General features: G+C 39.6%; 2 protein-coding genes and 1 long non-coding RNA gene across 15 annotated transcripts in view; 2 read left to right on the top strand and 1 right to left on the bottom strand.

The window, feature by feature from the left end:
- Positions 1-648: 648 nt before the first annotated feature.
- On the bottom strand, positions 649-17,627 carry LOC105837926 (kelch-like protein 10). Its single transcript, XM_012683118.3, has 9 exons — positions 11,254-17,627; positions 10,416-10,750; positions 9,570-9,901; positions 8,982-9,163; positions 7,718-7,929; positions 6,844-7,179; positions 5,949-6,071; positions 5,473-5,640; positions 649-4,920 (listed from the first exon to the last, which is right to left on the bottom strand). The coding sequence occupies exons 1-9, from the start codon at positions 11,661-11,663 to the stop codon at positions 4,661-4,663; spliced, it is 2,358 nt and encodes a 785-aa protein (XP_012538572.2). The 5' UTR covers positions 11,664-17,627; the 3' UTR covers positions 649-4,660.
- LOC118644728 lies at positions 7,862-10,525 on the top strand. The gene is made up of 3 exons (XR_004962485.1): positions 7,862-7,946; positions 9,471-9,983; positions 10,438-10,525. It is a non-coding gene; the product is annotated as an uncharacterized LOC118644728 (long non-coding RNA).
- Positions 17,628-18,585: 958 nt separating the features above from the next.
- Positions 18,586-20,329, top strand: part of LOC105837175 (retinal guanylyl cyclase 2) — a 51,961-nt gene continuing 50,217 nt past the window's right edge. For 5 of the 13 annotated variants that reach the window (XM_036283972.1, XM_036283969.1, XM_012681728.3 and 2 more), the window contains exon 1: positions 18,586-19,224. The gene's annotated coding sequence lies outside the window, so the exon portion shown is untranslated. Of the gene's footprint in view, positions 19,229-20,329 lie in introns of all 13 variants that reach the window. The other 8 variants (XM_036283973.1, XM_036283970.1, XM_036283967.1 and 5 more) reach the window with 2 other exon arrangements.

Genomic DNA, 20,329 nt, shown 5'->3' with positions numbered 1-20,329 from the left:
GTAAGATCGTAGTCTTTCAGCGCGAGAATGGTTCCTCGTACTTCAACAGTCACGAAAACAGTATTTTGAGGGAGAATAGAGATTCCGAGAAATCAAATGAATATGTGTTAGATGTTTGTATTGTGCATTATACAAATATACATTTAACATTTTTAACGAACACAATATGTCCATTATATGTCCCTGTCTGTGAAGCGGTGTAAAATAATATTAATAAACCGATATTCTGTAAACGATAATCGCGAATGTATATATAGATATACTATATGTATCTCCACAATACACTGCAGTCGTTACAAACTGTGGGCTGAAGTACGAGGCGTCCATTTTATCGCGCATTAACAATTATGGAGTGGAAAGTCATAATGCGCTATATGTTCCTGAAGTTATTAGTTTCGAAAATGAGAGATTAGAGACTTTCCGCGAATTCTCGATCAATATCGTACCTCTCAATATCGCGCGTCGTACTTCTCATTTCTGAAATTTTGCTTATACTGTAGTTACAAAAATACGTTTTGTGTTTTCTATTTTGTTAAACGTTTGGCGATAGACGCATGTGCATATGACGGATAGCCCTTTATAATCTTCCACTCTACAATTCTTCCGCGCTACAAATCTCTGAACACACACACACACACACACACACACACACACACACACACACACACACACAGAGTTCCGAGCGCAACACGCGCGTAGAAAATAATACTTTTTACAGCAATTCTGTCGTAACTTATGTGTCAAAAACGGATCATGTGGATCATCCATCGGCTCTCAATATGCGAGTAATATCGTATCGCATGTAAATCCGTGTCACTCGTATCATCCAGTGTAAGCCATTTACATGCGTAAGAAAATACGTATGTACGTTTTACATGTATCATAATGAAACGATTACCTATAGTCATCATTGACATGTATACTACAATCGTATATGTTGTTGCGACCGTTCTAGCCTGGTAATCATGAGATGGAAAGTTATATGAACAAGTGCAACTTTGCATCAGACTAAAAGAAAGTCTATGGAATATGTGTACGAAAATCACACCCAATTCTCTCTGTCTAATGACAAAAGCCAAAATAAATTATTTTCCTGAACGTTCAATAATCTTTTAATATATCGAGATAGAGCATAGATTTTGCAAATTGACTATACTCTGTCTTCTTATTTCTTTAAAATTATTAAAGTCTCAGAATAAAATATTATTCTTATTATCTATATTACTCTATACTACCTTGAAAACACAAATAGCTTCAGAAAACAAGTTTTTTGAGATTCTATATTAGTACCTCAATGTAACATGATTAGAATTCTTTTTTAGTGTGATGTAAAATTATACTTGCCAATATAAATTACTTGCGGTATGTCGTAACATTACGTATTATTTTATTAATAACGATCTATAAGGATCCTCTTGCAAGTTTTGAATATTTCTTTTGAGTGTATGATAATTTTCAGATTTCTTTTTCCATATGTTACATTCGTCTCTGAGAGATCGATCTTGAATCACTTAAAACGCATATCAAAACACTTCCCCATAATTTATCCCGTAAAATTTATTTGACATAGAAAATCTCAAAATAAAATTAAATTACCGTGCAATATTAATCACAATTCAGAATTGGGAGTTATGTTCGTCTATATTTGCCGGTTTTTGCCAGAGATTTATGGCGTTCGTGCGCCATCAACGCATGTGGATAAAAAATTCATATTCTGACTTTGTCTCTTTAATCAAACTTTTACTCCGCAGCGACACGTTTATCAGGTAAATTGTCGCGTATCTGTTGTTCCCTCAACTGCGAATAAATCTCGCCAATGACGTTTACGCGCGTCATGTATCGATTGCGAGAAAGACAAGCCATCCTCCTCTCTTTGTCTGTTATCAATAACACGTTACAAATCGTCCGCGAAAAAGGAGATTACGAACGACGGAAAATGGGGGAAACGGAGGTTCGGAGAACCGAAAAGGTTTTCGATTTGCTCCCTTACGAGGAACAAGGATCAAAAAGAAGTTTCATTATTCTTCTCTTATTTGCTCAATTGTATCGTCGTTTTACATTGTGATCGACTTCAACATACCCTAGCCGCGATAATTACGACTTTGTACTCTCGTCATGTAAAGCTTAAGTTTTTAACTTACCGCCTAAGGCAACAATTTTCTAGAGATTTATCGAACGGGAACGATGGGAACGCAATCGGATCAATCGATCGATCGGGATCGCGATCTATCGAGCAATTTCCGCCGTTCCGTTTCTCGACACGTTTTAGAAAGATTTTCTTCGGACCGAAAAACTACTTTAAGGACATAAAATCGTTGTTGCATCTTTGGTGGGTATGTCCTTGCGTAATTTACGATTCGTATGTTCATTCGTATGTCCTTTCTTCCATCCCGTGGCGCCATCCTAGCTGTAGGGTTGAATACGCAGCGAGATTTCTTTAATAAATTATAACGAACAATTGACGAATTAAATCTTAAACATCGGGCACTTCTGCTCTTATCGGACTAGTTAAATGCTCTTTGAAAATTCATGAAAAATTATCTTGTATAGATAAGAATTAACAATACATAGAAGTGTAAATTAATACGAAGCAGAAAATCGACGTATAAGACACCTATTACGTTCTCTTTAAAATTATTATGCGATGCATCTCTAATTTTAATTTATCCAATTTTAATTTATTATGCATATAAAATTTAAAGTATAAAACACACTTTGAACTTTAATATCTGACAATACAAATATGAATTACATAGATATGTGTTGCATAATTTCCATATTTATATTTTTTTATAGTTTGAAAAAATAAAATATTTCTCAAGTTTCTATTCTTATACTTATTTCCTTTTTTAATAAAATAAAAAAAATCAAAAAGCTATGAATTTTAGAATTGCAAGATTTCAAAGTAATTTTTGAAAGTCAAGTGCCAAGGTAGTGCCAAAGCAGAAATTGCCAGTCCGACAACGATTCTTTTCCACTTTAAAGCGTGCATCGAAGCATTCATCGACACTCAAAAAAGAGAACTCGCTATTGTATTCTGCTCGTGTCACGATTATTAAGCGTGTCGTACAGCTAGGTCCGACAAAAAGAGCGTCACCGTGTAATCCTCAATCGAATCATTTGCGAGAGAGAAAAAGTGTAAGAGAGAAAAAAGAGAGAGAGAGAGAGAGAGAGAGAGAGCGAGAGAATGTGTGAGAAAGAAAGAGAGCGCAAGAGAAAAAGGAAATAAAAATCGCAAATTTAAAAGACATAATCGTCTTTAAAAGAGAAACACCAATGAAGAAATAACGATGTATACACTATACATAACATATGAGTATACAAAACTGAATAAATCTACGTGAAAATATATAAAGTGAGAGATAGATTAATAAAAAATCACGAACCATTATATATCATTATTATTCACTAACTTTGAGTGGATTTACCTCACCCGATAAATGACGATCGTCGATATTCTCAGTCAAGAGTTCGAGTGAATTTCGAGTTAATTCGCGGAACGTTTCACAGGATTTACGATTATGAGGCCACCAGAGGATACAATAAAGAGATAACATTTGACTTAAAGCGTCTAATTTAATTGGCCTAAAATAAACAGTACACGGTACATGCGAATCTCGAACAGAAAATCGCGACATATCGAGATATACAATACAAGACAAGGAAACATATTCATAAAAAATAACAACATTGCACCGCGAAATGTCACGGTCCGTGACATTTCTCACTGCTCGAGAAAGTGTAAATACTCGTTCGCAGTGGAACGTCGCATCGAATAAAATTCCACCAATTTACAAAGATTAAAAGTGCGCTTACTTTCTGCGTGCGTTATATATCGCGTTGTATTTAATCGCATGTACAATTCTCGTTTGTTGCGCTCGTGCCTACGAATCAAAGGTAGATTTATAAAAAAAAAAAAACAATGCGAAAAAATAATATCGCCTACAAAATAATCATTAAAATTGGGGACGCGCATGGAAATCGTCGCCTCTCACGCGAGGCGCATACGTTAATTTGTGTCGATTAAAATCCCCGTGTTACGGCTAATCTGCGAGAAACGCGTAAACGACGTACAAAAACTTGCTAATGCGTAACGCAATTCAACTTCAAGCCTCTCACTTTTTTTTTTCGTCCTCTCGCTAGCCCCCTGTTTACCAGCCTCTTCTGCGGCAAATTAAATTTCGTTGTACAATTTTAAGAAGCTCGTTTAGGCTAATTCTCAAACGACGTAACAATTAAAACGCCCGCTTTTTTTCCGTCCGACGAACAGTAAGAGTTTGTTCCTCCCGAAATATATTGCTCTGTTGCAGTTTTTTCCACGCAATTTTCGACAATTAAAGAATCGGCTGAGACAATGCTGCATATTTCAAAGTTGTAAATGTCAAGGAAATAATATCCTGCACATTTCATCGAGTAAGTGACTCTTAATGGTCTTTAATAAAAATATGGATACAATTTTATGTGACTTTTTAAAGATATATCTTTTTTTAATACGTTATCTCGCACAATAACAACGATATTAATTGCTTACAAATCTTGCTAGGTTAGTCAGCAAAGGTTGTTTACTTGATTAAATGTACAGGATACTATTTCCCACGACATTTAACAAACTTGCGAGATACGACATCGTGCCAACTGACGCTTCAATTTTTAATAAATTTTAATCTAGCTCGTGCACGATGTACAACGGGTCGCCCTGCATCTCCTTCTCGTCGTTACTGTTCTCCTCCTCATAGAAATTTCCAATACCATCGGCCATACCATCAGCGGAACCAACAACGTGCAGCGACTCGCTCACGTCCATCGGCTCCTCCTCCTCCTCCTCCTCCGCCTCCTCCTGCGCTGAGATTATGACGTCAGTTCCGGCGGACCCGTCGGTAGGTTGATCGGACTTTTCCCGGCTTTTCGATGTCGCCTGGCCTGGAAAGGTCACATCGGCATACGTAAACCATCCATCTTATCTACCCGAGGATTCCTGTTGCGCGCGTAAAGGTGAAGAGTCGCGGCGGGAGACGTGCCGCGACAAACAATTCGGAAAAACAAATAATACTTTCCGCGTATATACCCCGTGCATCTCGAAGATGTTGTTTCATATACCGCGTGCGAATTTGACTCGCAGATCCGTTCTCGTAACGCGCGCGGAATATTTCCGGAGTCCGGACGCGCCTCCTGACCGTTGGCACTCCGCCAGCGACGCTTTTACAGGGATTGTATAAATTTCACGGATGCGTTCCCTTTACCGCGGGAATATCACACGAGAATATCAGAGAGAATTTCACGGGTGGGCCGCGATTATGAGGCCGCAATCTCCGCGATGTGCACGCGTTTATTTGCGCGCATTAAATATGTATGGGGGAGGTCCTAGAGAGAGCAGACAGAGCGAGCGTATATATGGCTAAAGGCTTAATCACCTCCTTTGAAGGGACCCCGTGACAAAGGCTTGTACACGGGAGTACTGGATATTATACTGACCTTGGCCGAGATCCCGTGCTTTGCCTAAATACGAGTACTCCCGCGCGTTCGCTAAACCCGCTATCACACAGGCACTGAGCGCGCTGCGACTGAGATTCATGGGGGATGCGTCGTACCATTCGTTGTAATCCGCGTCGTAGCACTCGACGTGCGCGATCGTGCTGGAGCCTGTCGCGATAACGTCATTTTCGTTTTTGTAAGCCGCTTATATTTTACGCGAAAGTGAAAATCGCGTCCTCCGGACGCTCGCGCGATATTACATTTAGCGCGCATCTCTGAGCTACTGACAAAAGCACAGAATTCCCCGAAAGCTTTCCCCCGTATTTTTAAAGCGAGTTTAATTGAATGCTCCGGCATTTGGCGAACTCTAGCCGCGACAATAGGAATCGCAGGAGGACGCGTGCTTATACATATTTGTATTTCAAAGTTATGCTCGAGAAAAAAAATCTAAATAGCTGCCCCCTTTTTCTTAATACCATTGTAGCCGCCGACAACGAAAATCATGTCGTCGAGGATCACCGTGGCGAAATTGCTGCGCGGATTAAACATCTTGGAGATTTCGTGCCACTGGTCCGAGTGATTGGGTGTGTAACGTTCCCCTGAAAAATAAATGTTTATTTTCCCCGAATGATGCCGGTCTCCGGTGGCGAGAGATACAACCACCGCGCCATGTCGAGCACGCGGGTGGAAAATATTTAACACGTAGTTACACGTTCACAGATACTAAAGACTTACGTCATGTACATGCGATTCGAGAATGATATCGCGTACAACCGACGTACAGTTACAACTGAACGAGACTACTATTGTCTGCATGAACATTTCAGTATCAAACTAAATCCTGACAAATGTGCGCGGCGAAACTTTCCTCGACTAATTAATTATTATACGTACGTGACGTTAACATGTGCACATTTATGTGCGCTTATATACGTAGGCAAATAATAATTAACTGGAAACCAAGTAAGACCTGAATAAATCCAAAGCGGGGTTTCCACTTTGGGACTATTTGTACAAGCGGGAAATATTAAAAGTTGATTGCTTCTCTTTTAAAGCGTTTCTCTCTTTTACCGTAATAATATTTTAAAACGTCGCGGTACTTTCTGATCGCAGTTGCCTTCTTGTAAGAGTCTTGAGTAAAGCAATCAAACTTTTTTTCTTTATTAATGCTTAAGAATATTAAAAGTATTTTCTGATCGCGATTGCAATTGTTGACAACAAATAATAACGAATAATATTAGGACAGTCGGAATTAACTTTCTAGCGGCTTCGTGCTTTTTAACGCGGATATCTCGAGGCCATGCAGAACTTTGCAGTTGCTGCACGAGCCAATCAGAAAGCCCCCGCGTTGCGCAAACAATCGAAACTAACCGGAACTCAGTCTCGCGACACCGCTGAATCCGCCGAGGGCGTAGAGACTGTCGCGGAAGGCGACCAAGGAGACGCCGGATCGCGGGCTGATCATCGAATTGATGTTGGTCCACTGATTGGTCTCCACGTCGAAGACCTCCGCCGAGTCGAGGACCTCCTGGCCGTTGAAACCGCCGACGATGTAGATCTTGTCGTGCAGTGCAGCCGCACTCGCGTCCGATCGTTGCCGATGCATGGACGGTATCATCTCCCATTGATTCCTCTGCGGCTCGTACCGTTCGCCAGAACTCATTCTCGTGCGACCATTGTATCCGCCGAGGGCATAAATCTTGCCGCCTTGAACGACGCCGGAACAATGCGCAATAAGTAGACAATAGAAATGACATGAAAGAAAGGTTAGACAAATGGTCTTTTAGTTTTTACCGAAAAATAGAAGGATTTGTTTTGACGTGAATAATAGCGCGAAAGGAACGTCTTACTTTCTGCATGAATTCTATGCATACATTTGTTTTGTTATTCGCTCATTCAGACAATAGCTTCACGCTACTTCGAAGCTTCTACTCATAAAGGAAACCTGTCGTTGTTCCGAGGCAATGATAAAAACTAACACTTAATAATTTTAAACACTTAACTAACAAGTAATAATTTTTTTTTACATTACAAAATAGATGATAATGAAGACTGTGTCGGATAAAGTTTTATTTTGAGTTTTATCTGTCACATACAAGATGTAACTATTTAATTCTATCAAACAGGTGACCAAAAAATGGCAAAAGATTATTTTATATTAATAAAATATAAAAATTAGGAAATTATATTTGGAAAAAAAAGCTTCTTCTTTTTTTTTTAGTTTTTTATTCTGCAAGAAACTCACCATGTGTGCAAACGCTGACGTAACATCTAGCATGATACATGCAGGCTCGTTCCCGCCACGTTTTCGTCGTTGGATCGAAACATCGCACCGTGTTGAAATGCTCGTTGCCATCAAATCCGCCGATCATGTAGATTAGATTGTTCAGGACACATAGTCCATGATAAGCCCTCGGCGTTACATCCGTGTTCACTGATAGAAACCATCTGTCAGCTCTAAAGTACATATTTAGGTAAGTTACAAGATTCTCAAGATGTGTCTACTTAGCATATGTAATGTTCTGAAAGTGAACCATTTATGCAAAGTCAATATGACGTCAAAATTGCGCTAGAACGTGTTCTTTTTAAATATTCCTGTTTTACGCTATTTTGAAAAATGTTTCAGTTCTATAATACGAGCTAAAAGTTCAAAATTTAGAAACTAAAGATTTCTTAGGTTTATTTCTTTTCTAATAACAAAACTAATGACAAACAATTTTGATGCAAATATCCGAATTTTTATTCTGAAACTAGCTGTAAAAAAGAAAATAAAAAATTTGATTTATAATAACTTATGAAGCGGAAACGACCTTATTGTGCTACAATTTTAGATAACTTTTAAACGAATAAATGGATTCAAATAGATTTTTACACAAACATTAAAATTTTATTGGTGTATGATAAAAAAAATTGGAATCTAATTTGTAATGTTATTTTTTTATCAATTTGTAGCAAATAAATGCTACAAAACGCAATTTTAAATAAGAATCAAATAAAAGAGAATTAAGAGAAATAAAAAATTATATAATTTTTAAACTAAGAAAATTATGCATAAATTTTATAAAGATAATAATAGAAAACGTAATAATGAAACAATCTATGAAATTTTTTAATTATTGACAATACTTTGAGATGTGACACATATATCTTTAATATAACTTTTTTTTTAATAGTTATTTCTATTATTAATTTATAAAGTATCAAGATGTATAAAAATCTTTAATATATTTTTTGTTAAAAATAAATAGGATAAAAATTAAGAAACACACGTATATCAATGTCGGAAGAATAGATAATGATTAAAAAATTAAATAAATATTTTTTTTCTAAGGAAAATCGACTCCAAATGGATTACAAAAAAGTCACTTTAAAGAAAACATTTATTTATTTTTACTTAAAGTCAAGAATTGAAATCTAGTATACACAGTAATATTTTTGGAATCTCTGAAAATTTCGATTTCTATGGAAATTTCGTTTATGTGATATTACTTTGTAAAAGCTTGGCACACCTTGTGTCGTAAGTCTCCACAAAACTGGTGGGCGAGCCGGCACTCCATCCACCAATTGCAAAGAGAATTTCATATGGGACTCTAGGTCTCGCAATAGGATTTTTCAGATCGATCTCTCCGTTTTGTTTCAACTCTTGCTCGGTCAGATAGGCGTTCATAGGAAGCAATATTTGTTGACACGCCTTAGAAAATTCAAACGAATTTAACGTGACTGAAAATATCATAGAAATAAAAACTGCCAAAAAAAACATGTAACAAAAATGTTAAAAATATAATAAAAAATATTGCTTATACAATTTTATTCAAGTTCTTATTTTTATTACAATAAATATATTAACAGATTATATATATATATACTTTGATAAAATATTTTACGATCTTTATTTTAATATTTTAATATTTCTCTTTTGAGTAAATTATTAACGTCTATTAAATAGGACGTGAATTATGTGTTAATGTAATTTAATGCTATAACAATAATCTTGTCAGAAAATGATTGCAAAGGAAACATATCAGCTTCATTATTGGATTCAAAATGGAGCAAAACATGGCGCAAGGATCAGCAGTGACGAAGGTACGAGCGCTTACTTCATCTTTCTCGACGAGCTTCCAGTTGACGATGTTATTAATGAAATACTTATGACTCATGAGACCATATCGTATACATTCCAGCAACCTCGGTAAATAAACCCGTCTCTCCTCGGCTCTGGCTTCGACCCACGTCTTGACGGCGTCAAACACGATCTCCTCGTTTTTAACATTGAGCTCGTCGTCGCGCAATATTGCTTCCAGCTCGTCGCAAAGAAGATCCTTGAACTCCGGGCTCTGCCGCAGTATCCGATTGAAGTGGTGACGTATGTACTTCCGGCCCTGTTTCTCAAGATCGCGACAGAAATAGTGTCGTGCAAATTTGAAAATACCTGTAATAATAGTCCAAGTTATATCCAACATAAATGTCACGAATTGTTCAGCTGGAAAATCGAAAATCAACATCCAAGTTCGGTACGTGTAATTTAACTTTCACACTGTTATCTCCGACTGGCACGACCAGACTAAAATTATACGTCATTGTTTCACAATTTATGCGCTGTAAAAAATTATTGTAAAATTACAACTGTAATAGTGGGTAATTTTGAGACCAACTATAGTAGTTGTAAATTTTCTCTTGTCTATAATTTTGCAGTAAGTAAAAATAATTTAATTTGTAATAAATTTGTTTACAGTGTATACACAAGTGTAAAAAACAAATTAAGAAATTATTACAAAATTTATATACAAAATTACATAAACATAAAAATTTGCAATTATTATAGTGGGTCTCAAAATTACCTACTATTATAGTTGTAATTTTACAAAAATTGTTTACAGTGTGATTTTAATGACGCTTGTGTTTTTTTATATTTTATAAAAAATAGTACGCGTGCTTCTGCTTACCTAAACAATTTTCTGGTCGTAGCTCCTGCAACAAAAACTGACAACAGAGCTGGACGATTCCAAGTACCTCGAATTGATCGGCTAACGGCAGTAATTGTTCGACATTATCGGCGTTTACGTTGCAGGCGCCCGTGTAGGCGTAGTCGAGGATCAAGCTGAAAATTTCACCGGGGACGGAAATAACGACTTCCGTGGTCTCGGTTTTGCCGCCTTTCAGGCTGTTGGTGAAAAGGGCCTTGAAATAGGGGCTCACCGCAGATAATATAGCGCGGTGGACCGGGAAGACTTGATCCTCCAGGCATCTTATGACGCCGTCACACAGCTGCTGGTTAGCCCTGAAGCCGATAGACTCGTCACAATTCTGAGAACGTTGTACGCATTTTATAATTAACTATTTACGTAAAGCCTCAAACGTATACGTGAACGAATAGACGTAATATAGAGATTTATGAAATAATAATATTTGATTGAATTGAATATATAACATATATATTTGGATTTGAAATTTTACAGCATACGGCTAATTTCAGCCCAGTGTTCTTATGTCAAATATGGAGTGATACGTATTTGATTTGTGAACACAGACTTATTAAATCTTGTTTTTAAATGCATTTCCAGATAGTGTACGAAAATATACTCCTTAAATGCCTTCACGTGTAGAAACAGCTGTTAACAATTATGAGAATTGGCTAATTTCCTAAAAGCTAGCGAACATCTCGTAAGCATCCGCTTTTACCTCGAAACCGCGCATTGTGTCCCGAGAGAGAGAGAAAGAGAATTAATAATCCGCGACGTGGAAGGAAGGAGGCCTTAATTACGATGGCGCAAGATTACCAACCTGAGCTCGGACCAGACCAAGGGAAATTCCGCGAGGGCGTAATTGGACGGCAGACACATGCATTTCCTAATTCTCGCGGACTGCTTTCGCCTGGACTGCTTGAGGAGCCTGCCGACGCCGGCAGTGATACCGTAGTCCACGTGCGCCCGGTGCCGCGCCGAGTAGGTCGACGCGCGCGGCCCCGAGCTTCCTACCGCCTCTTCCGCTTCGCCGCTCCCGCTGAGCTGCCAGCAGCTCTCGTGCCCGTTCTCTTCGCAGATGCGAGTCCCGATAGCGCCGAGACGCGCGGCCATGACAGACGAAGGCCGAAAATTGGCCGACTTCGATCCGATCCAATTGCGTGTCTCGCTCCCTCCCGCTCCCTCTCGACCTCTCGAGAAAATCGCATTGGATACTCGACCCCCGTTCATTAGCAAATGATGACAGTCTGAGAGAGTTAATAAAATTGCTTTGATAATCGTACGAAGCTTATGATCGCGTAAGCTTATGCAGCATTTTATCTTTTTTTCTTTCTATTTTTTTTTCCCCCCCGCCTCGTACCGCGATCCGCGATAGTATGCCGTTTGCGTATACAAGCTTATGTTAACAGAAAGCAAAAATTTAACCAGAAGTTATTTTGCGAGTATTTTCCGTTTTCCGCGGGCGTTTCTCGCTGAAACTATTTTAACAGAATTTCGTTACGAAGCATAAAACGCATGTCTCTCTCTCTCTCTCTCTCCCTCTCTCACGCACTGCAGAAAATATCTTCTCTCGCAGAAAAATGTTTCTAGCCCATTTGCGATCTAGCAGCAAAAGAATGAAGTAATCTAAAAATAAATGACATGAAATATAAAAGCTGTATTGAGGGAGGATATCGACGGATACCTTCGATTCGTAAAAAGATTCAATAAAAAGAGTTATCGGTCTTACAGGTAGAAAGTTTTAAGTAGACTTTCAATGCCACTCTAAAAATGATGTTCTTTCGTGCACCACTCGGTTGATAACATGTCCATTTATAAAGGATAAAGGCACAAAACGAAGAAATAATATTGAAGAAAAAGAGAAAGCAGACGCGTCTTGACGGAATAGACCGAATATCTTTAAAATATGTCCGATTATTATCGGCAATTACTCCGCTCCTTTATCTCTTTCCGCTGTGTGAATCAGCGGCTTTTCCAAAAAGTTCCCGAGAACCTCACGTTTATCTTTCGCCTTTCCAATTAATTGTTCGCGAGACATTACAACGCAATCAATAATTGCAGAATATTTATCTATGCAAAATATATTGTACATTGTTTAATCTTTTACTTATTATTTCTCTTAATTAACTTCGAGCAGAAAGTTAATTGCCACGCGCTTTCACGGAAGGCAACAATGCCATTCCCTTTTTTTTTCCAGAGAGCCTTTTTCAACCTGACTTCGCAAAGCATTTTTCATACTACCCGGGAAATAATTTTACTCGCACTTCTCGCACCGAATCCTCCCTCCCGAAGGAAAAACCCTCTTAAATTAAATCGGTAATACAATAATCCCGGGGACTGTTAGGCAATTTTTTATCCTTCTTATTGCCACAGCGAAATCGTCTGTCTCTAAACGGCTGCTGTCTTCCAACTCGCTGATAAAATAATTCGCACGGAAGAATATTGTCTCGGCGTTAAATAAATATGTATACAATTGGAAAAATGAACGTTTACGAAATCTCTCACGGAAACGCTTAAGAAAGCATCTCGTTCTCTTTTTTGCTTCCTTTTGCACAATTTTCTTTAACTTACTTTTCATCTCAGATAACGAGATAATTAGATTGATTCTAATTATCTTGTGCTTTAGCTCTCTCTCTTTCTCTCTCTCTCTCTCTCTCTCTCTCTCTCTCTCTCTCTCTTTCTCTTTTTCTCATTTCACATTTTCTTTATATATTAAATAATAATTTCCATTAAAAAAGTTTGCTTGCAAAAAAAGTAATAATTGCAGCAAAATCTACTTGATAAAAAAGGTTAAACGTAAAAATGTAATGTACTTTACGGCTCGCAAACAGCAGATGATGAACTTTATATTTCTTTCATACGTTTCCTTCCCGTTGTCTTTTTATTTCGTCTTCTCCTGTTATTTTTCTTTTTCTCTTTCTCGTAGGTCCCTTGCTTTTCTTTCTTCTCGAATCCTCTCTCTGAATGTCTCTTGAATACCTTTAACTTTAGTTACACCCGCCGTTGTACGAGTTCACGAATTCTATTTCCTACATCGCATGAATGTTTACGTGTACAAATTTACATCGTTTACATGCAGGAAGTACACATAAATTCCACAGATACAACAACGTGTATCATAGGTATTGCGTGAAGAAATTAGCGAAATGTCCCGTGCGGAGTCTGATTGCTTTGTAACTGAAGTATTCAGTAAAGTTTGTCTCGCGACAGTTTACACTTGGAAATATGAACCCCGTACACATGTAATGGAGTCGCTTGGCTTTTCCGCATTCCCGCAATTGTTCTTCCCTTCTAACGAGGAGGCAACGTTGACGTTAATCAAGTGAGCGAATTAACTAATTAAAAATTTGCTTGCGGGGTTAACAGGGATACTCTTCCCGCAGACACGGATTTATTTAAATACACGGGTGACTCTTAAGATAATTATGTGGGGAAATTTACCCAAAAGTTCCCGGCATACATCGCTCTTAATTTACAGGCTGAGATACGTATGCAAATTCCTGCGCGTGGACACCCCCCGCGCGCGGTTTCGCATTACGCGCATGCAGCAGTAATCCAGCACGCGCACATGCATGTTCATGACCGGACATAACGCAACGGATTACTAGGTGTTGGGCTTTTGCCCCCGCGTTAATTGTAAATAGGGATAACGTTTGCACTATGACGTTTGCCACGGAAATATTAGCCACGAAGTATATTACACAGGTAACACGCATCAACCACGGGCGCGTATAACATTGAAATGCTTTTAGCATCAGATTATATTTCACTATGTATAGATTATTTCGATTTTATTTATATTTCGAAATATCGATTATATTGACGTTTAAATGTAAATGTCAAGAAGAAATTAAATTAATGTAAGCAGCAATAAAAGAGGACTAAAAGTTCGAAAGATTTTTTACAAAACACGGGGATTTTAGTCGAGCCGAGAAATATCGCGAGAATAATAAATCTGAATAATAATAATAATAATAATAATCTTGATCCTATAAGTGGCACAACAGGAATTTTTCAATTTTATGTTGCGAACTTTAAGGAAAACTCCCGCTCGTGACTACCAATCGTCCGAAACGCGTGGAAAACACATTCTCTAACGAGCATTGGGGACATCGATGTCCTGAAAACGACCGAAACTTCAAATCGTGTTTACTCGCGAGAATGGAAATAAGTGATCGTTCGGCGCTAAGTTAATAAAAACGAAATTGTCAATTTCGTACGCCGACGGTAGAACGTTACAGATTGTTTTTTTTTTTTTTTTTTTTTTTTACGAGTCGCCGTGAAATATTCAACGTTGCGCGGATGTGACCTCGATATTTCATTAAACATCGCGTAATATGAACGTATGCAGAGTCAGCAGTTCTAATTATTTACAATTTTCAAAATACGACAGCTTTTCAAACAACGTTAAAGTTGGTGCTTGTATTAATGTATTTCTCCTTCCCCTCCTTCCTCCCACACGCACATATACAGATACATAATTTATACGTTTTATTTATTTTGTTAGACATTCAACTGGAATAAATAAAATTAAATAAAATGATACTTATACAATAATTTTGCACAGAGACAATTATTTTTTAAGTGCCTTGTTTAACATTAATTTTTATTGAATTTATTTAATAACCGAATTATATATATTTTTTAGACACGATTTTTAGCCCACTCCTCTTCGCATTCCCTGGACATATTTTACTTCGTGCGGTCGATGAAGCTCAATCTCATCATCAGATTCAATTTCAATTCGCGAAATGCCCCGATAAATGAGAAATACCGAGTGGCAGCGAATTGTCAAAAGATTGGCGGGTGAAAATGGGGAAAAAAGAAAATGTATTAAATCTGTCTTTGTACATGCCACGCTCGCAGACCCGAAAAATTTGTCGCGCGGAACTAAGATGGATCGCTTCTTAGAGAGAGAATACTTTCAGCCAGTCATGCTACTTATAAGCTTTGAACTTGCCCTTACTTCACTGGCTACACATTGTAGTGCGATGATTTAATAAGCGTTTCTCACTTACGTGAGGGCAATCGACGTTTTATTTAATTTTGCAGCGACGCTGATAGAATCTCACTTCACAATTTCAACAGTTTCCATCGCAATATCGTTGCGTCAAAACAAATCAAATTGTTCTGTTTTAATAAAAAAAAAAAAAAAAAAAAAAAAATTTATCGTAGCCGACACTTAAAAACGTATCGTCACGTTCACGGGTCGTACATTGCGCGATGCATATAATATTAATGGTTGTGTGTAGTACGTGATTTATTAATGCAGAAATTCACTGTGAAATGAAAGCAGGGTAAAGAAGAGAAGAGATCTGAAACGACGAGACTTTCTTTTCTCTTAGAAAGTCAACGTCTAGCAACGAATGTCTCTCTCTCTCTCTCTCTCTCTCTCTCTCTCTCTCTCTCTCTCTCTCTCTCTCTCTCTCTCTCTCTCTATATATATATATATATATATGAAAATCTCGTGTATACAGAGAGCCGTGGACCTGTCAAAAAATATTTTAATCCTTAAAATAGTTTTCGCGGCACAATTCTCGCCGAGACCGGCCATAACAACGTATACATATCTCACTGATGTCAAATCAAGAATGCAGAGGAGATACAGAACGGGAAAAGTATCAATCTCAATTCTCGCGATGACAGCGTGACTGGCAACGGTAAATACGAGTTAAATCCCAAAGATATGTTACCGCCGCAAGTTTCTTCATGCCGAAGTGGATTTCGCGTCTTTCTAAAATCTCACGGATCACTTCGCTCGATTTACTTAAATGTTATCATACGCCGGTTTAAATCCCGCTTCAGATATTTTTATACGCGTCGCCGGAGACCGGGCACATTTTGTCTCGTACGGTCGATAGCGTCCAATCAGATTGTTAGATTCAACTTCAGTTCGTTGGATAACTCCGGTAAACGGACGGTCCTTCGACGTAGGGAGACGTGGGAAAAAAAGTATCAACGAGGAAACTTAATTTGCTTCTCGGTTGTCTATGTTACTGAAGGAAGCAATTCGCTGGAGCGGTCGGTTTGAAGTTATTACGAAGTTATAACTGCCGCGGCGCTTAAGCCAAGTTAAAAATTAATAATTTTATCTTAATTGACAGTCGCACTCTAAGCACCGGGGGTGTAAAAAATGTCTCGTTCACGTGTGTGATTTAGTTTTTGTTTCAATTGGAAAACAACACGGTATATAAAAAATAAATTCACATATTTAAACGTGTTTGACATGTTTCGCCGTTATTTTTAAGTGGAAAATTAAATTACACTTGAACGTGACATTTTTAACACAACTTGGATTTAGAATTTTTTCACACACTTGGATTTGCGATGTAACTCTAAATTGAAGTTCGATAATTCGCGACAAATCGAATGGATATGCGATTAGAGAGAATTTGTAGCGTAATGGCGACCATTAAAGAGAGTATTGAGAGGGGAACACAAGGCTGTCATTAATGTAATTGCAGAATTTGCTGTCTCTTTTAATTTGCGGACGCTAACTAGCTCAAGTTACCACGGTTTGGCAAAGACGCCCCATACTTCTCGCCTAGATCGTCCATAACTCCAGCGCGCCTTGGTAAACTTCGCACTTCCTCCCGCTCAAATTTACTTCGGGCTAGCCCGCGGTAATCTGGGTTACTGGTGAAAAGAATAACTATTCCGACTCCTCGTGCTCTTTTCATGCTTACGTTAACAGTTCGACTTTCCAACGTGTATTGATTTTACATGGTCGAGGGCCATCTCATTGGATTCGTAACTTTCCCTTCAATCTGCGTTTCGTTTCTATCTGCAGAAAATTCCGGATTTCACAGCGGATAAAGATATAAATGAAAGAGAAGATCCTATTCCAGTTCTCATCAGCGTGACACCAACGACATTAACGCGCACGTTAGATTCACGATGGGATGAAAGAGATCAATGTCTTTTCATTGAAATTTATTAAAATGAAATGCGGTTTTATTAAAAAAATTAGTAATGATTGAAATTGGAATGGACTAAATATATTGCTTTTCAGCATTATAATATTATAAAAAAATATTTTTATAATTGAACATTTATTAGAATACAAACAAATCGGACATATTGTTAAAAAATTTTAAAGAATGCTACAAATAAAGTTTAAATATTGTAAAGACAGGTAACATTCTATATTAATGATACATATAATTTAACAATAAATTTTAAAATACGTTTATATAATAATAAAGAAATTTAATTTCATTAATTTGATATTAGAGAGGAAAAAAATGTGAAATAGGATAGAGATTCAAAACAACAAAATGTGAATTTGATGAAAGATACAAAGTTTGCAATATGGTTGCCGTGACGGCCCGCATAATGTGTGCTTATATCACTGGAAAGTACAAATAAGAGTCAAAAGATAAATATAACGAACGGCCGCAAGCCGTAAAAACAAACAAACCATCAAATTTTATGAATCAGAAAGCACGTACGCATATTTAAATATTTTACGTTCCTATCTTTTTCTTCACATCGAATAATCTGCATACGCCAATAATATCTATAGAGAGTCCTGAAATTTTTTGCATATTTTGTCGATTATACGGGATTTGAATATACCACAAGTTTAACGGACTAAAACGAGATCTGTTGTGTGTCACGTAAGAGACCACTCGATGACGGCAAGCCCGAAGAGGCCGCGCGCTGACCGCACGAGACCGCAACGAGATGCACGTCCCATTTCGCATGGGCGAAGGCACCCAATCAAGCTCCAGTCCAGTTTCAATTCCGATCGGCGAAATGTCCTAGTGTACGCGAAGGGTAGGAAAAGATAAAGAGAGAGAGAGAAATAAACAGAAAGAGGAAGAGCGGAGAAAGGGAACAATTCGGATGTAGGACGACGACGAGGCCAGGGGAAAAGTCTGCGGCGACGAGGAGCCTCTCTCGCTCCCCCTCCCTCCCTCCTGTCACTCCTCCCCGCCCTCCTTCTCGCGCTTTCTCTGGGCGCAAGGGGGGTAGGTAGGGATGATCTGGCCTACCCTCTGGTGCTGCTGGCGCGCGCGCTGGTGCTTTCGGCTTCCCCGGGACGGACTCGCGCTCTCTCTTCGTCGCCGCGAATAGCGAGCGCGGCGTCGCACGTCCCGTAAGAGTAGGAGTGAGCTGGCCAGAGCTGCGCTTGCTGGCTTGCTCAGTCAGTTCGATACCGAGCGCCGAAGCGTTCGGTTCGCATTCCCCCTCGATTCCGTCGGCGTGCGCCGTCATCGTCATCCGCGTCACACACCACGTCTCCGCGCGTCTCCGAAGCGGTGAAACCCCCCCACCTCCCCTCGCGTCCCGAGCGCCCTGACCGCCGGGGGATGACGCGGCAACGGAGCGCGCCGCGGGGTTGCGTGCTGCGAAACACGCGGAAACCTACCGCGGGACATGTGCGCACCGCGCAATTAAAAGAACCGCTACAAAGTGTCTAAAGTCGCGAGGAGCGAGATTGAACAGCGGCCTTTCGCGGGGGGAGGGGGAGGAGGGCCTGCGACCGAAAGGCTTCCCATTCTTCCCTCTGTCAAAAGGGAAAATAAGCCGCCGCTCTCTGACGCGGGACGCTTATTACGTCGAGTCGGGCCGGTGTGCCGGACAATGCTCTGGACCATGTGCACCTTCGAGGGGCTTCGCATTGTGAATGAGCTTTTGAATTCCCGGGCCGTGGCGAGCGGCGGTGATACCGCGGCGACGAGGGAGGGGACGGCTCTTCTCTTCAATGGGTCCTCGTGCGAGGATGGGAGAGCTTCGGGCGAAGAAAACGCAGCTTAAGTGCCATCGTTAGCGGCTCGCCTTGTGAGTGAGTATGTACCCATCGGCTGTGTTCACACGTTCGTTTCATCGCGCGTACACCGCTACTACCTGTTAAAGCCTTTTCCCCCTTTTCACACACGTCTATACGTGCGAACTCACTTTGAACGGTGTAACAGGGCGCGTATTTACGTGGCTTCGGGAAGACAACCCCCCAGGTACGAGTTTCCACGAAACGGTGAAAAATAAAGTCACCCGTCTCGCGTACGCGAGAATCCCCCTTTGAAGGAGAGTACATTCGCGGTACAAGCAACTCGATTCGAAACATTGATACAAACTCTCAATGGCGTTTCCTAGAAACTGATCTAAAGGCTTCCCGGTGACTCGTTAGAGAACATCGTGCCCGGCGAGCGTGATTTTCTGCGAAAAGCTTTTTAATGTCGCGGTTGGTTGGACGCGCGTCGATACAGGACGATTTGTCTAATTGCTCGCGCGATAAACGCGCTCGCTCTCCCGTGGGGATTGTTCCGCGGAAAATTAACAATCTCGCGAGGCGTAGTGAAATGTATACGACGACGGAGGAATGTAGCGCGTAAATATGCCGCACGCACGCCATAGTGTACGCGCGGTTTATCCCGGTTTGGTCGTGAACGACGATAAATGGCGGGACGGTATGTACATAGCGAGCGGGGTATATCCCACGCACTTGGCATATCGACCCTCTCCTCGTATCTCTCGTCCTATTAATTAAGCCGCTAAGCGACGTGATTTTGGATACACCAAAACAAACTTGACGGCAACGGAACGAGAGCATCGTCGGGGATGCTGCGCGAGTAAGCGTCGGAGAAATATCATTGACTAGTCGTATGTACGCTAGAAGTGCGCAGCATTAAATTCAAAGCGCAACAATTGCACGCGTATTCTTCGGGGGAAGGGGGGGGGGATTAGAGCGATAAAAATGGGATACTAGTCATAATTTAGCACCAGATACTTTCAGCGATTTCTCGGGACTGACGCGAGAGAACGTAGAAATAAATGGCACTCTCTATTAATTTTCAGTCATCTTGTTTTTAGTTTTTTTAATCTGTTAAAGGATACAATATCAATTTACTGCATAACTAATTTACAACACGCAATTAAATGTATTTCTGCAC

Source organism: Monomorium pharaonis, chromosome 3 (genome assembly GCF_013373865.1).
Source record: "Monomorium pharaonis isolate MP-MQ-018 chromosome 3, ASM1337386v2, whole genome shotgun sequence".
NCBI lineage: Eukaryota > Metazoa > Arthropoda > Insecta > Hymenoptera > Formicidae > Monomorium > Monomorium pharaonis.
The sequence above is the reverse complement of the archived record's forward strand: the minus strand, read 5'-3'. Positions and strand labels throughout refer to the sequence as shown.

Bases quoted from the DNA above. Each gene is read 5' to 3' on its own strand.
- LOC105837926 (XM_012683118.3), bottom strand. From the start codon at position 11,663: ATGAACGGGGGTCGAGTATCCAATGCGATTTTCTCGAGAGGTCGAGAG. The intron at 10,751-11,253 runs GTTGGTAATCTT...TATCGGCTTCAG, and splicing joins TTGGTCTGGTCCGAGCTCAG to GGCTAACCAGCAGCTGTGTG. The intron at 4,921-5,472 runs GTCAGTATAATA...TGACCTTTCCAG, and splicing joins AGCACGGGATCTCGGCCAAG to GCCAGGCGACATCGAAAAGC.